The following is a 16,748-nucleotide window of genomic DNA, read 5'->3' on the forward strand; positions in this document are numbered from 1 at the left end:
TCATATACTAAATTTTTTACAGAATCTAGGATTTCTTTTCTAGATTTAACATTGTTTATCTCAGATTTGGTAGGTAAAACAGCTTTCCTGCCAACTTCAAGCACATTTCTTCTGGTCTAGGAGTTGACAAGCCGTAACTCTTGGGGCCTCCTGTGTTTTGTAAATAAAATGTATTAGAATATAGTTGTGCTCACTTGTTGATATGTTGTTTTTAGCTGGTTTTATGCAACAAGGGCAGAGTTGAGTAGTTGTGATAGATATTGTACAACCTGCAAAGCTAAAGTCTTTTGATTTTTCCAGGTGTTTGTACAAATATATTTTTAAATTATTTAATTTGCCAATCATAATCAGTTCAGTTTGGTCTAAAAGGAAGTCCAAAAGGTTTGGAAAAAAGTATAAATATGACTTAGAAGGCAAAAAATAACAACTATGAGTATGGATCAATAAAATTGAACTTTGCCTTATTTGTAGAGGACTTAAGGCAAAAAAATCTTCCAGCTGTGAGCCTGTAAAATCAAAATTATTTATTTCCAAGATACAACAATGGGACAGGCAAAGCAAGAACAAAGGCAAGCAAAAAAGCATCAAACCCTAAAGCTCCTTTTCCAGTATCCTGGGCACGCTGTAGTAGGTGAGCCGCTAAGCATTTGGGCTGCCCTGCCATGCTATTTTGCTCGTCAAAGCCTTTGCTTAGGTTCTCACAGTTTGGAGTTTCATCTCTAGCTTTATTAGATGCTGTCACAGAGGCTCTCTGGCAGCTCCAACCCCGCATTTCACCTCGATATTACCCTAGTGGGTGCTCTCTGCAGTGATTTTACCTCTATAATACTGCTAGACTAAGCCACAGGTTGTTTGAAATCTAGGTGGAGACCTCTAGGCCTCAATAACTTTGTTAGTCTGTGTTCTCTGAAGATGCACACTGATGTCTATGGCTTTCCAGGGTTCCCTGGCATCTTCCTTGCAGCTTTCCACAGTTGGCAGTTCATACTGCTGGTACTTCCACCTTTCTGAGGTCTCTACTGTGGCTTCAGTCCCATGACTTCACTAGGCACTACTCCATCAGGGGCTTCAACCCTGAATAACTCTGGCCTCCTGGGTCTTCCATTGAAATATTAGTGGAAGCTGTCATAACCCCATAAGTTTTATGTTCTACTCATCCAAAAAAGCAGCATCAGTGGATGATGCCAATGCCTGTTGCCCATGTAAGCCACATTTGGGGTGCTCTGATCCTCAGCTGCAGCCCCAGAGTGCTTTGCCACCTGAACACAAGGAGACAAATCCTGAAGCAGTTTTGAGTGAACTCTCAGAAAGTGCTCTGCCCCTCCAAGACGCTGGGCCTGTGTTGGGAGGGGCAGCACTGAAGATCTCTGAAATGTCTTTGAGGTCTTTCTCCCATTGCGTGACCTGTTTGCACATGGCTCCCTTTACCTGTACTATCTGTTTAGCAATGCTTTCTTCCCTTCACTTTGCTCTCCTGATCAAGTTCTCCCTCCCTTCTCTGGAAAGGCCATGCATTTTCCAAATCTTTCTCTTCTACTCTTTTTATCTCTTGATTTTCAGTGTAATACTTAACTAACAGAAGCCAGTAACATTCACTCTGCAGCCTGAATGCTTTGCTGCCACGAAGTCTCCTCTGACAAACAAATTTGTACACCGTTTTAAAATTCAGCCTCCCACAATTCAGCCTGAAACTTCGCAACCATGGCCATTCCTGTCAACATTTCTATCAGCTTTCTGGTCACAACTGCTTAACCAATCTCTAAGGCCTTCTAGCTCTTTCCTAGGTTACTGGTCTTCTGAGCCGTCACCAGAATCACTCATATCACTCTGCTTACAACATTTTATGTTTTCCCTAGCCTGATCCTCCAAACTCTTTCCATATTGAACGGTTAACCCATTCTAAAGCTGTGTCCCCAGTTTTAGGTGTACTTGTGAAAATGATCTCACTCTCAGTACCACCTTCCTGTATTTATTAGCTTTCCATCACTACAATACCTCAGAGGGTTAAATTTTGAAGGAAAGCAGTTTATTTAGCTTAATGGTTTTGAAGTTTCACAGCCCAAGATTGGTCAGGCCCTATTGTTTCAGCAGTCTGGTGGGGCCTCAGGATGGCAGTGGCAAAGTGTGTGTGGAGACGTGATCACATGGTGAGCCAGGAAGCAGAGAAGGAGTGGCTGGGTCTGTCTCAGGCTTTGTGAACCAGTCTTCCTGGCAGAATTACCTTGGAGGGACCACCTGCTAGGTCCACATTCTAAACACCCTAATTGGAGTAATTTTCCACCTTCTTAATTCCATTAACTTATAACTAATGGGTTTTAAACATCTGCAGGAGTTCAGGAGCCGAATCTTATTCAAGCCATAGTAGATAGGAAACTTCTTTGGACATCTAAAGGACCTCATATACTAACATACATATGGTATAGGCTATTACAATGTTATGGGATGCTGTATTTTAAAATATTTCAAAATATAAATTTATTCTTTTGTCATCCTTCTCCTGAAGCTGGAACTGATGGACTCATTTTCTTATTGTTGGTTATAAAATTGTGTAATGTTCTGTTTAGGGATGTTGATGTCTTTTGTCCCATGATGTATGCTTGACAAAGACCTCTCAGCAGACACATCCTGTTGTGGCGCCATTCTCAATGGGTGCTCCTTTGTCCTTAGCCGTGGTGTGCCAGAAGGGGATGCTGTACCATCTCTGTTCCTCCTTTTGCCGCCGTTCCTGCACTTCTCTCTCTTTGCCAGAGCAGTGTAATGACGACTGTGCTGAAGGCTGTAACTGTCCTGAAGGCAAATTCTATGAAGACACGCTTAACTTCTGTGTGCCTATGTAAGTCACAGGGAGGGAATGACAGTGTCTAAGGTTTATCTTGTTTTCTTCCTATCGGTTCAATGAGCCTTCATGCTAGTTTCTTTAATATTTCTCATAATCTTTACTTGTTTTTATGGTTAATACTGAACTTCATTCCCACTTGTTTTGACCATAGCCGTATCAGTAATGAGGTCTATTTTACTGTCATGAGCTAAATTTTATTAGCTGGATTGTAATGTCTGTCAGCACTCAGAAATTTCTCAGTTTTCCAATGAGGCAATGAGACTGTTGTTGTCTTACACAAAGGGCTAAAGGATGGATCAGGTGTGTTTGTCTGAAGTGCATCCAGTGACTTTTCTTGTGACTAAACAGCTTGTGAGTTGTATTTTAGGAAAGGAAATCTGAAGCTACACAGGAATTCCCACTGAAACCGTTTCTGCTATTTGTATAACACGACTGCATGCGGACTCACAGAATAGCGCAATTGTGGAGTGTGTCCCCACAGCCATTACAGAGCATAGAGTTTACTGGGATTTTAGTGGTTTTTGAGAATTTTACATCCTATTTTATTAACTGAATCTTTTATTCCCCCTTGCAGATATCACTGCAGGTGCCACTACAGGGGCAGTGTTTATCAACCTGGAGAGCTCATCCCAACCCCCACTGGCTTATGGTAGGTTTGATGAAGGGAACTGTACTTGAAAGATGACACACATGCTGGCGTAATTTCTTAAACAAAGCAGTAAGGGAAACCTGACTTCTGTAAGGATTTCTTTACTTATGTATTTGAAAGGCCGGAAGATAGAAATAGAAAGAGACAGAGACAGAAAGATAAAGACAGAGAGAAGACTCATCTGTAGTTCATTCATTGCACATCTGTAATGGCTGGGGCTGAGCCAGGACAAAGCTGTGATGAAAACTCAGTTCACGTCTCCCACGTGAGTGTCAGGGATCCACCTACTGAGGGCCTACCAAGGTGCACACTAACAGGAAGCTGGAGTCAGCAGCAGAGATGGGACTCAAGCTCAGGCACATCCCAAGTTTCATCTTAATTGCTATAGCAGAGGCCTACCATGACTTGTGCAGTGAAAAAAAGAAAGATAATATAACCTTTAAATAGGCTATAACTGCATTATGTTATTTAAACATAAATTGCCTGAGTCTTATATTCATAACTCCAGAAAAATTATGAATTTTAGTGTTGTACAGTGAAATGGAAGTCCTTGGGTTGGTTATGGTGCTTAGAAATGAGGGGTAAAGTGGGTTACTGCAGTTTTAGTTTTTGTGGTTCATCTCCTGAATCAAAAAAAAGCAATTCCAAAACAGATTTCAGCAAAGAAAGCATTTATTCATGGGCTAACCCTCATTCTGGGATAATCTGCTTGTTAAAAATGGAGTATATCTGTGAGGTAGTCTGCATTTATCTGTAGAGAACTCCTAACCTCCTTATTTTCATTGCACTATAGGTGCCTTCAGATAATAATACTCGATAATAGTAGTGACAAGGATGATATCTAGTCATTACTGCGCACCTTCTATTGTTCTGCCATCATTGTGTTTTATATGTATTATAAAAATACTCATACTATAACCCAAGAGATAAGCTTTGCTTTATCACACTTCACATGTGAAAAAATGAGGCACATTTGGCTAAGCAACTTGACAATAAAGCTGGTGGAATTTAATCCCAGGTAATTTGGCTCTGCAGAGCTTGCTGTATGGCCAGCTTTGCCCTTCAGCTTATTTTGTATTCACAGCAGTGTATTGTTTATGCTTAATTTATTGTTACCCTTCTTTCTGTTCCTGCCCCAACCCCAACAAGACAAAGCCAACCATCTCTTGGATGTTTTTCTAGCAGATCATACTACTTTCCACAGTTTCCAAAGCCGGAAATCTGGGAGTCAGGTCTGATTCCTTTCTCCTGCTTCCAACATTGCTAGCCAAGAAATCCTCGACCTGGCTTTCCCTTTCTACATATAGTTAAAATCCAGTGCTCCCTATCCATGACAAATGCCTTTTCACTGTCTCTCACTGTCTCTTCCCTGGACATTTCTAACCAGTCTTCTTGCCTCTAGTCTTAATTGCCTTCATTCTGCCAAGGTATTCTATCTCTTTTGAGTTTAATATAATTAAATAAACTTAACAAAACCAAAGCAACTTCCCTTCTTTGGTGGGAAAATTAAATTAAATGAATGATGTCACCTGCCATTCTTTTCAAACAAGCCTATGTCCCAGAATATATATGCTATAGAAGACCTGGCTGTGTGCTCTGAGACCTGTCTATTTCTGGTCCTCTATGAGAAACTCACACCTTTAAGTGTCAGTCTTATGGTAAATGATGCATAGGCTAAGTTTGCATGTGTTGAGGCCTTTATAGATGAGTCAGCTTCTTCATCTGAACTCACGTTCTACTCCAAATTGAAGGAAAAAGTGTTGGAGTTGTTGAGAAGTGATGTGTTGCTCCCTGTCATTGTTATCCTGTGACATTTTTCAGTGTTAATATGCCTGTATGTGATTTCTGCCTTATACCCTGCCTTTAAAACCTGGATTTCAAGGAAGGTGTTGACTCTGTCTTCAGCACTGCTGCCTGGATGATTTTTCTGAATTCAAACCACACCTGTCACTTCTGTGTTTAAAGTCTTCAGGGGCCGTTGGAAAACATTCATCAGGAACTGACGGGCAGCATGACCTTTCCACCTTACCTGTAGCATAATCTCCATCCTTTCTCTACCATCTTTGACTTCCAAGCTGGCTGTTAGAAACCAATTTAATATTGTTTTTCTTTTATAGAAAACATGTATTCATTTTTGTTTATTTGAAAGGCAGAAAGGGGAGAAGGGGAGGGATGGGAAGACAATGAGAATGAGAGAGAGAGAGAGAGACAGACAGACAAACATGTTCTGTTCACTTGTTTACTCTCCAAATGCTTGCAATGGCTAGAGCTTGGCCAGAGCTGGGGCCTGGATTTCAATCTTAGTCTTCTATATGGGAGACACAGACCCAAGTGCTTCAGCCATCACCTGCTGTCTCCCAGGGTGCACGTTAACAGGAATCTGGCATGGACAGTGAGGCCAAGACTCAAACCAAAGCACTCTAATGTGAAATACAGGCATTTCAAGCAGTGTCCTCACCAGTGTGCCAAATGCCTGCCCTTCTTTGTTTTATTTCTTTTAAATATATTTCTATGTTGTATGTATCACACTTCATAAATAAATTATTTATTTCTACTAGAATATAAGCACTGGGGTAAAGCCTATTAATTTTGGTCTTTGTATCCCCATGCTTATCACAATACTTTACACACATAGATGTTTGATCAAAACATGTTGAACTGAAATAGCTGTTTTTAAATTGGAGCTATGTTTGTAATTGGACCAATGTTTGTAAAACATTCAGTGAAAAAAATAGCACGTGTATATATATTCAATCAATTCTTTCACATTAGGTTATTGTTGAAATATAGAAAAAAATGAGATTGGTGCACACAAATTAACTCTTTCTTTACTTCTAGCCAGTGTTCAAATGGAACCATAGAATGTGATGAATTAGCAACGCCCTCTCCTGGTAAGTTCCGGGTGAATCTTTTCCTTTGGAAAGCAGCTGTGACACTGCTGCCAACCCTCTGTTGGAGTCCTGAATGCCTCACAGCGCCCTCTGCCAATGTATATAGATAAAATGTTGGGGATGTTTCTCTGCATGGTGCTCTGGTGCCTTCTAACTTGTGACAGGTTGTGACTAGGATATGAACACGAGTTGTAGCCTAGGTGCAGAGCCCATCAGCTCAGGGATGCTGTCTACCTCCCAGGACTGCCTCAGATTCTCCAAAGGCACATGGAGATACCTGTTGTCAATCATTTGTGTATCATAAATTAGGAAACTCTACTCTGGATCAGCACATTTGCTGTTTTTAAAAATTGTTTTATTTATTTGAAAGGGAGAGAGTGAGAATGAGAGAAAGAGAGAGAGAGAGATCTTCCATCTACTGGTTCCTTCCTCAAATGCCTACAACAGCTGGGACTCTGCTACGCTGAGGCGAGGAGCTGGGAGCTTAATCTGAGTGTCCCATGTGGGTAGCAGAGACCCACCTTCTTGAGCTGTCACCTGCCGACTCCCAGGGTGCTCATTAACAGAAAGCTGGATCTGAAGTGGAGCTGCATTTGAACCCAGGGAACCCAATATGGGATATGGACATCCCAACTGGTGACTTAACCACTGTGCCCAATAGCCCACTTCGAGATCAGTACATTTTAATGGATACATGGTCACCTGGAGATCTTGTGATGATGCAGATTCTGACTGAGTAGCTTGAGAACACTGCATGAAATCCTATATTTCTACTGATGGCCAAAATGATGTCAATACTGCTGGCTCCTGGGCTACATTATGAGGAGCAAGGCCCTGAGACTAGAAGCAATCAATTAAAAATCGCATGTAAAATGACATCTAATACCATCTCTCTTTAGGATGTCATATTTTGCTTGAATATCTTTCCTGACAATCCTATAAATTAGGGGACCTAAAATAGTATGTGTTTTTGTCATGGAAAGGAAGAGCCTGAAATTCTCAGGGACTCAGATGGAATTCTAGGGAAATGATAAAAATCATTTCCTTTCATTCATTTTACTGGACTGGAAGAGTTAGGCTGGTAAAAACAATTTTGAGCTAGTGCTTGGTTACTATTTGAATGATGAAGTACATATTATTAAATTAACTTTAGATCATTTGTCCTGGATTTACTTTATGAAGAGTCAAGCTAATTTAGGGCTTCTTTAGAGGGTGTGTTCACGAATCACACACATAGCAGTAGCTATGAGCACCACTGCCTTGTCCCATTGGCTGCAGGGTTACTTATTCTTAAGGCAGGGGACACCAGGTGCCCAGCACTCTCACAGGAGGATTTACATCATTCGATCCATCACCTTGACCCCATGCAAGCCCAAAAGCTTTCTGGAGTAGTATGTCCCCTCTGTCTTGCCTAGACTTAAATTGCTGCTACTTTACAGTAGGGTGAGGACTGATGTAAATAATGACACAGAGATGAAGCTAGGTCTAAAAGTATCATGTGTTCATTCAGGCTTTGTGAAAGTCTAAAAATATATGTTATTTTTAATCATCAAAAGTTAATATTAATAAAACTATAAAATACCCCCATAAAGTTATTTACTAGTTATTTAGTTCCTGCCTTATGAAAGGCAACTTATAGTTTCAAATTCAAGATTGGTTTTGGAACTTTTGATGATTAAAGGGAATGCTTATAAGCTCATCACCGAAAGATCACAGTAAGAACTTTATCTAATTAGAACTCATAGAATATTTTATGGGACTTTTTTTTAAAGTGAGTATACTTTTCTTTTTCTTTTTTTTTAAGATTTATTTATTTATTTACTTGAAAGCCAGAGTTACACAGAAAGAAGGAGAGGCAGAGAGAGAGAGGTCTTCCATCCACTGGTTCACTCCCCAGATGGCCGCAATGGTTGTAGCTGCACCGATCCAAAGCCAGGAGCCAGGAGCTTCTTCCAGGTCTCCCACACGGGTGCAGGGGCCCAAGGACTTGGGCCATCTTCTACTGCTTTCCCAGGCCACAGCAGAGAGCTGGATCAGAAGTGGAGCAGCCAGGAATAGAACCAGTGCCCATATGGGATGCAGGTGCTTCAGGCCAGGGTGTTAACCTGCTGCGCCATAGCGCTGGCCCCGGGACGTTTTCTGTGGGTTAAATATTTCAATATGAGATTATTTGTCTGTGTGTGGAGTAAATTTGAAGTAAAGAGCATTTCATTTGTGCTTTATCTTTGAAGTTCATGTCTGCCCAGAGGGAAAACAGTACTTTGACTGCAGGTTTCCTGACCCTGACTTACCAGCTGGTGGTGTAAATTGTGAGACTACCTGTGCAAATCTGGCCATGAACTTCACGTGTGCCCCATCCTCCCCTTGTATAAGTGGCTGCGTTTGTGCTCCAGGGTGAGTCTCCTTTTCTCAATAATGAAGAAAGCGCAAATCTCTTAAAAATATTATTTTCAGAAATACCCAAAATTGTTATTTTGACAGGATGAACTTTGATGGTTGAAAGGTTATTATGGTTATTTTGCTATGCTTATAAAATATTGTGAGATATTATTAAAGTAAATACACTGAGTTGAGGAGCGAATGCATTCAGGATGAACATGGAATTTCATGCCTGCTTCAACTGCAGTTTTGCGAAAGTGAGTTTTGGGAAAGTGACTTCATTTAAAGCACTCTTCAAGTGCATATCTTGCATATTCTGTCGTGCAGTTTCTGTTGTTGATATTAGATAGTAGTAGTGATGCCAACTTCTTTATCTTATAGATGTATTGAGGCAGCGTGAACAGTGGGTAAGAGTGTGAGCTCTGGCTTCAGAAACAGCAGTGTTCAAATCCCAGTGTTGCCAGTTAACTGAGTTATTTTTCTGCAAATTCTTTTTAAGCCTAAGTTAGGTACTGTGAGATGCGGGGTGTGTGTGTATATATTCAATAAATAGGAATCACTATTTAAATGCAGCCCCATCTACTCTTATCTTCATAAATTTCCTTGAGTCATGGAAATGCCTGGTGCACTAAAAGGAAAACACAGAATCTGGTGGCTCTTAGCTCTCTTGTAGGCACACATATCATCTGGCCACAAAGGCCCTCTGATTACTGAATAGAGACAGTGTACAGAGGGAGGGCCAGCTATGGCAGACAGGTCACCCATTCTTCCTCTATGAACATGTTCCCACAAAGGGATTCCTGGGACTGACTCTTACAAACCATGAGCAAAGAAAAGAGAGGTCTTGTGGTTTGTTTCCCAGGAGAAATGCATTTGTCTAAAAGGCTCCCATCTGGATGAAGCTAAAGAGCCAAGTAAACTAGGACTGATATCAATCTCTTTAGATAGGAAGAACATAGAAGCAGCGAAAAGAAGGTCACAAAAGAACAAGTACCCACACATGGGAAGATAAAAGATGTAGAGAAGATGACCAAGGGAACCATTTTTAGTAAAATATACAAGAAAAATAAAACCTTTATTGTGATGCAATAATGAAATTTTTTTTTATATTACTGAACTTTATGTACAAAATCATTTGATTTCAAATAAACATTTAATGTAAAAACAAACGTTCTTTTAAACTGAAATTTTTTTTACATCTACTGTACCATTCAAATGCTTTTATCATCTTACATGATTTCTTCAAAATCTGTTACCAAGGGTACATATAGAAAAGCATTTTTTTTATAAATAGAAACAAAGGGTTTTTTTCAGCTTTTATTATAAGATGACATGAAAAGTTTACTCAACAGAAGTAATTTCATTACTATTTGGGGGAGGGAAAGACCAACTTTTTGTGCAAACAATGCTAGCCTTCTTTTAAGCATTAAGAGCATAACTGCTTAAGAAATGACATAAGCAATAATTCTACACCTACATCTCCCCTAAAATAATCTAATTTTTTTTTACATATGTGCACAGCTTTAGCAAATTAAAGCCCAAGAGAAACTGATGCAATAATGAAAATTTACAACAGTGCTTGATATGATCATGGCGCCTAAGGATGCATGGCCAATTAAAACTATACCCTAATTTTGTTTCAAACATTGTCCTTCTTGCTACATTTAAAAATTATCTATAGTCACCTCTAACTTTTGTATCAACAATGAATTATTTATTTACTGGCCAAAAAGGGTTATAAAACCTAGATTTTTCTCCCATCTTCTCTTTTTATTGGAAGAATTATAGGGCCTGTGAATGATTTGCAAATAATTTAGCTACAATTTCTATTATAAAGTTGTTTTTGGTAATATGCTTTGCCTTTTCTTCCATGTGACTTTATCTGGCTCACATTGGATGATTGCTTGTTATCTCCTGTTTTCGTGGGGTTCCCAATAGTGCCAGTAGTTCATAGACTATGAAAAGATCATACCACTCTAATTTGGTAATCACTATGAATTGCAAACATGGAAGTAATATAGTGGAAAGATTCAGATAAAAATGGCTTCAAATATTGGCTATTCTTATTAGCTGAAGTACCTCAGGGCAAGTTACTTAACCATTTGGAGTTTCAAGCTCCTCTTTTTAAAACGGGCATCAATGGTGTTTACTTCATGAATGGTTGAGTATATGAAACATACCAGATGCATGGATGGTGCTCAGTAAATGTTTACTTACCTCACTGTTAAAACTTCCTGAGGCAGGTAAGTTACAATAGCTCTCTTCTTTAATTTTCATGATTTGTAAAAACTCATCAGTTGTCATCAAAATGACCACTTAACCTATTATTTCAGCTAGGAATATAAGGATTATGGTAAATTTAGGTGCGATATCCCTCACTTGTAAAATTGGGAAGCCAAAGTTTATAAAACAACAATGTTTGGGGCATTGTGTTAAACTAGAAGGATGGGGGATGCAAAAATTCTAAAATATATATGAGGATACTTCAAAAAGTTAGTGGAAAATGAAATGAAAAGTTAAGTTTATCTTAGTGCAAATAATTTTGAAATTCTTGACAGTCATGATACACATTTTCCAGGAACCTTTTGAAGACCCCTCCTAGAAGCTAATAACAGAACCTGCCTTAAGGGATTATCATAAAATAAAACTCTTATGAGTTATTTGAAGGGGTTAGAATGGTATCTGGGCCATAATGACCAGTCAAAAATATTAATTTTATTATCACTATAAGACATTTAATGAGCCACTTAATTCATTGTGATGAATCTTCCAGTCAAAGTTTGTACGAATTGCTGAGCCATGAGCAATCAAAAATATTAAGTTTTATTATCACTATAAGACATTTAATGAAGTACTTAATAGTTCATTATGATGGATCCTCCAGTAAAGGTTTGTACTTATTGCTAAGTACAGGGTTGGTATGAGGAAGTTGGGGATGCAAGATTGCACTGAAAAGATTATACTAAGTTGAATGTTAAGGAATGAGGTTATGTTTTCCAGGTAGAACATGGGAAAAGATGGATTTTCTAAGTAGAAGATGCCAAGTCCAGGATGAGTAGCTAGATGTTTGAGAGGGTTGAGGTGAGAGATCATGGAATCCAGGGCTTTATTGGTCTAAAAGAAAGGAATCAACATAAATTCATATGATCACCTTTACTCAAAAATGGAATGTCTTTGTGCTAGGCACTGAGACACAGGCATTAACATATTATATTGCTGTTCTTTCTGATTGGAGTTTAAAGTCTCGTGTACAGCTTGTAAACTGACTAAGGAATTGCAATCTGTGTAAGAGGAGCTCTGAGATGGAAAGCAGACCATTAAAGAACATATATAATTATTTCTATTTTCAAGAAGAGGCAAGAATGGATTCCTAATTTCTATGTTATCTATCAGAACATTGAATTACTGCATTTAAAGCAGGTTCAGAAAGAAAATTACTTTGTGTAGTAGCTATCTATATTATTTGATAACTATTGTTTTATCACTTTAAATAATAAAATAAGTCAAAACAAATAATTTAAATAATAAATTGCTTTAAAATGTAATTATTATATTAGTATATATTTTTATTATATTTATTTTATATTGTTTTAAATATAATTATTATGTATTAAATTACTATATTGATATTACTATGTATTTATATATTGTTATATATTATTTATTATTTATAATGACTAAGTTATTTTGAAAGATATTTTGGAAATAAGGTTTTAAGACTATGGATATAAATATGTGCTTATATTAAACATAATTAAATATAATATTTATTTGATATTCATCAAAATATTTTGATAATATCGGTATTAATTCTCTGTGATGATGATTTTGGTTTTCACATTAAAACTTAGTTTACATTTTATATTAAAACAAAATTTGTATGTTTTAATTTTTATATTCATAGTTATTTTAGATGCTATGTAATGTAGAGTTAATGTAGAACATACCTAACTTCGTGATATAATCTTTTAAGAAGGAAATAACACTTCAAAGAAAACTACCATTCAGAATTCAATATGTTAATAAAAAAGAAAGTGAAATACTTGATATAATGGTTCTTTAAATCAAAACACACCTAAACTAAACTCTCATGTTTTTACTGCTAAGTAATCAGAAAGAAACTTTGATTGCTCTCTATATCCTACAACAGTGTAATCCATTACATAACCATTACTATTTGACATATCCATTACTATTTTATCAGAAAAACTTTGGATCTCACTGTCTTATAAGTGAAGAAAGAGACTTCTTTTGTCCTCTTTAAATGCTTTTCAGAGTAACTCACTTTAGTGAAAATTTGAGCTGTTCTCCATCTTATTGTATTATATACATTAAAAAGGTCAAAATATCCAAAAAGGAAACCTGTTGAAGTGAAATGGACACTATGGGAAACAGTGACTTGATCAGCCCTTGTCCTGACTGTTGATGTACAATTTAATACTTTATCCCTTTTAGTATTTTTTTTTGTTCTAGTTAATACTATTGGTTGAACTCTGTAATTAACACACAATTATTCTTAGGTGTTTAAATTTAACTGAAAAGTGATCCCTGTTAAATATAAGTGTGGGAATAAGAGAGGGAGGAGATGTACAATTTGGGACATGCTCAATCGGACTTGCCCCAAATGGTAGAGTTAGAAATGTGCCAAGGGATTCCAAATACAATCCCATCAAGGTGGCATGTACCAATGCCACCTCACTAGTCCAAGTGATCAATTTCAGTTCACAGTTGATCACACTGATAGGTCTAAGAGTCAAAGGGATCACACAAACAAGACTAGTGTTTGCTAATACTAACTGATAGAATCAAAAAGGGAGAGAACCATCCAACATGGGAAGCAGGATACACAGAAGACTCATAGAATTACGTAAAAAAAAAAAAAAAAAAAAAAAAAAAAGAATGGCAGATGTCCTAAACAGCACTCTGGCCTTAAGGCATTCAGCCTTAAGGCATTTGGATCTGGCTGAAAAGCCCATGAGAGTATTTTAGGCATGGAAAGCCAAGACACTCTGGAAAAAAACAAAAAACAAAAAACAAAAAACAAAAAACAAAAAAAAACAAAAAAAAAAAACAAAACACTCTCTGTGAGTGAGATCCCAGTAGAAAGAACGGGTCATCAAAGAAGGAGGTACCTTTCTCTGAAGGGAGGAGAGAACTTCCACTTTGACTATGACCTTGTCTAAATAAGATCAGAGCTGGCAAACTCAAAAGGCTTCCATAGCCTTGGCAACTCATGACAAGAGCCTAGGGAGATTACTGACGCCATAAACAAGATTGTCAAATTGTTAAGTCAACAACAGGAGTCACTGTGTACTTACTCCTCATGTAGTATCTCTGTCCTTAATGTGTTGTCCAATGTGAATTAATGCTATAACTAGTACTGAGACAGTATTTTACACTTTATGTTCTGTGTGGGTGCAAACTGATGAAATATTTACTTAATATATACTAAATCGATCTTCTGTATATAAAGATAATTGAAAATGAATCTTGATGTGAATGGAAGGGGAGAGGGAGTGGGGGGTGGGAGGGGTGTGAGTGGGAGGGAAGTTATGGGGGGGAAGCCATTGTAATCCATAAACTGTACTTTGGAAATTTATATTTGCTAAATAAAAGTTTAAAAGAAAGGTCAAAATATCACATGTAATCATTTGCCTGGAATTTATTTAGTACTGATTGATATATGCATGGCAGTGTGGGGAAAAAAATCAAGGAGGAAGACTAGATTCAAGCCTTATCTATACAGGCTAGACAGAATTTGCCTTGGCTTATAGTAAACACAGAAGATAATGTTGAAAGCAAGTATATTATTGATTTAAAAAAAAAAACTGAAATTACTAGAGTGTACTAAGAACATTTTACTTCTTCAATTGGAAGGATGGCAGAGCACAAAGGAAAATGTTATGTTCCTGAGAGCTGTCCATGTATCTGGAAGGACTGGGAGTATCTCTCTGGAGAAGTGATTGCTACACCATGTTATACCTGGTAAGGAAAGTCATTTAGGTCACACATAAAGAAAGTTTACAGGGAGTTGTATTGATTTCAGTTAACTTGTTGTTTTCTCTTAGTGTGACTGACTTCAGCAATATGTATGTTAAGCCTGAGTAAATAAGATTTTAAAGGTGTCTTAGTCTCTTTACTATTGCTAAAAAAAAGAATACCACAGTTTGGGTAATTTACAAAGAAAAGGAATTTATGGAACTGTTGCATGGCTTCTTGCTGCACAGCAAAAGGCATTCAGGATTTGGTGGAAAGCTATCTCTAGGGGAACCACACCATTATTTCTGTATATATGTGCTCAGCCCAGAAGAAAAGTGGGAAATACAACAATTTGAAAAGGTAGTAACTCTTTTGCCTACCAGCCGACCTAGATTCAATTTTCCATTTCATCATCTATTTTATGTTTGATCCCAGCACAGTGTTTCCAGAGTTGATTTGTTGTCTGATGAGTTATTTAAGCAAAAGTGGTAAAGACATGACTGATTTGTCCATGTAATAGGTGTTATCAGAATCAACTGTCAATATTTGTCAGGATTATTGGCTCAGTGAATGCTCTTGAATATATACTTTCTAACTGCTTATGCAGCGCTTGAAAAGCACTAATTAGAACCATGTTTCATAGTAAAAGAACTCATATTATTCCCTAATAGTGTCTGTCGACGAGGAATGTTCAATTGCACATATTATCCATGCCCTGCGGTGTGCACAATATATGGGGACCGGCATTATCATTCTTTTGATGGACTGGAATATGACTATATCAGTGATTGCCAGGTTTTTTTGATCAAGGTAGGTCACAGTTACTCCTTTTTATTTGTACAAGTGTGCTGGTCCAAGACCATAATCAAATTCATGTATTATTAATAAAAAGGTTTGATATTTAAGTATTTTCCTCAACTCCTTTGTAAGTTCTATAATGAGGCTAGCATTCATACCTAGCTCTGAAGGTTGTCCTGAGGATTACATGAGATGTAAAATGCCTTGATAGTGTTTCTTATATAGTAAGTGTTCAATAAATGTCAACCATATTTTTATATTAGCTTGGTTTGGTAAATATAAATATAACACATTAACCCATACATTGAGTTATGTATTTTTATGGTTGTAACATTAGGACATTATTCTCAATTTCAGAAATACAATTTTGATGAAACACTTTGGTGAGCTCCAGGTTTTATACTATTGACAAAATTCTTGGCATTTCTCATGTGTTTAATGCATTTGGATTACCTCTCTATCTAAATTTTGTTTAGATGTCATTGATGCTAAAATTAAATTTTTAACTGAAAAATGTAGGCCTTTAGAAAGAAATCACACTGAAGACTGGATAAAGAAGTTATGGTATATATACACTATGGAATACTACAAAGCTGTAAAAACAAAAGGAAATGTTGTCTTTTGCAACAGAATGGATGCAACTGGAAACTATTATACTTAGTGAAATAAGCCTGTCCCCAAAAGACAAATATCATATATTTTCCCTGATCTGTGATAACTAATAGAGTACCTAAAAGGTAATGTATAGTAGTGAAATTGACATTTTGAGATTCAGTGATTGTTTACAGCCCTTGTCTCTTCTGTTGAGGAACAGTGTTTTTTCTTCATCATGATTATTGAGTTCCTTACTTACTATAGTGTTAATCTTAGGAGTATAAAGTTAACTGAAAAATAGATCTTTGTAAAAATTAAGAGTACAGAGAGGAGAGGGAGAAGAAGGATGGGAGCATGGGCAGGAGGGAGGTGGGGGTGAGAAGTATCACTATGTTCCTGAATCTGTATATAGTAAATACATGAAATTTGTATACCTTAGAAAAAATTTTAAAAAAAGAACTACATTTGTGGGAAGGGTGTTTAATTTTGCAGTTAATGTGCCAGTTAAAATGTTCATGTTCCACATCACATGCCTGGGTTTCATATTCAACTCTGGCTCCTGATTCCAGTTTCCTGCTGGTGTGAAGCCTGGGAGGCAGTAGTGAAGGCTCAAATGTTT

The 16,748-nt window shown here is 37.4% G+C and overlaps 1 protein-coding gene across 4 annotated transcripts in view; it reads left to right on the forward strand.

Annotated features, from left to right (window-relative positions):
• Positions 1 to 16,748, forward strand: part of OTOGL (otogelin like) — a 172,440-nt gene that overhangs the window by 51,011 nt on the left and 104,681 nt on the right. For all 4 annotated transcript variants that reach the window (XM_089309054.1, XM_089309056.1, XM_089309055.1 and 1 more), the window contains 6 exons: positions 2,668 to 2,833; positions 3,414 to 3,488; positions 6,327 to 6,379; positions 8,611 to 8,773; positions 14,636 to 14,743; positions 15,409 to 15,547. In XM_089309054.1, the coding sequence (XP_089165180.1) occupies positions 2,668 to 2,833; positions 3,414 to 3,488; positions 6,327 to 6,379; positions 8,611 to 8,773; positions 14,636 to 14,743; positions 15,409 to 15,547 (704 nt within the window). The remainder of the gene's footprint in view (positions 1 to 2,667; positions 2,834 to 3,413; positions 3,489 to 6,326; positions 6,380 to 8,610; positions 8,774 to 14,635; positions 14,744 to 15,408; positions 15,548 to 16,748) is intronic.

The sequence above is a fragment of the Oryctolagus cuniculus genome, chromosome 11 (genome assembly GCF_051225735.1).
Source record: "Oryctolagus cuniculus isolate XC-2025 breed Fujian yellow rabbit chromosome 11, ASM5122573v1, whole genome shotgun sequence".
Lineage (NCBI taxonomy): Eukaryota > Metazoa > Chordata > Mammalia > Lagomorpha > Leporidae > Oryctolagus > Oryctolagus cuniculus.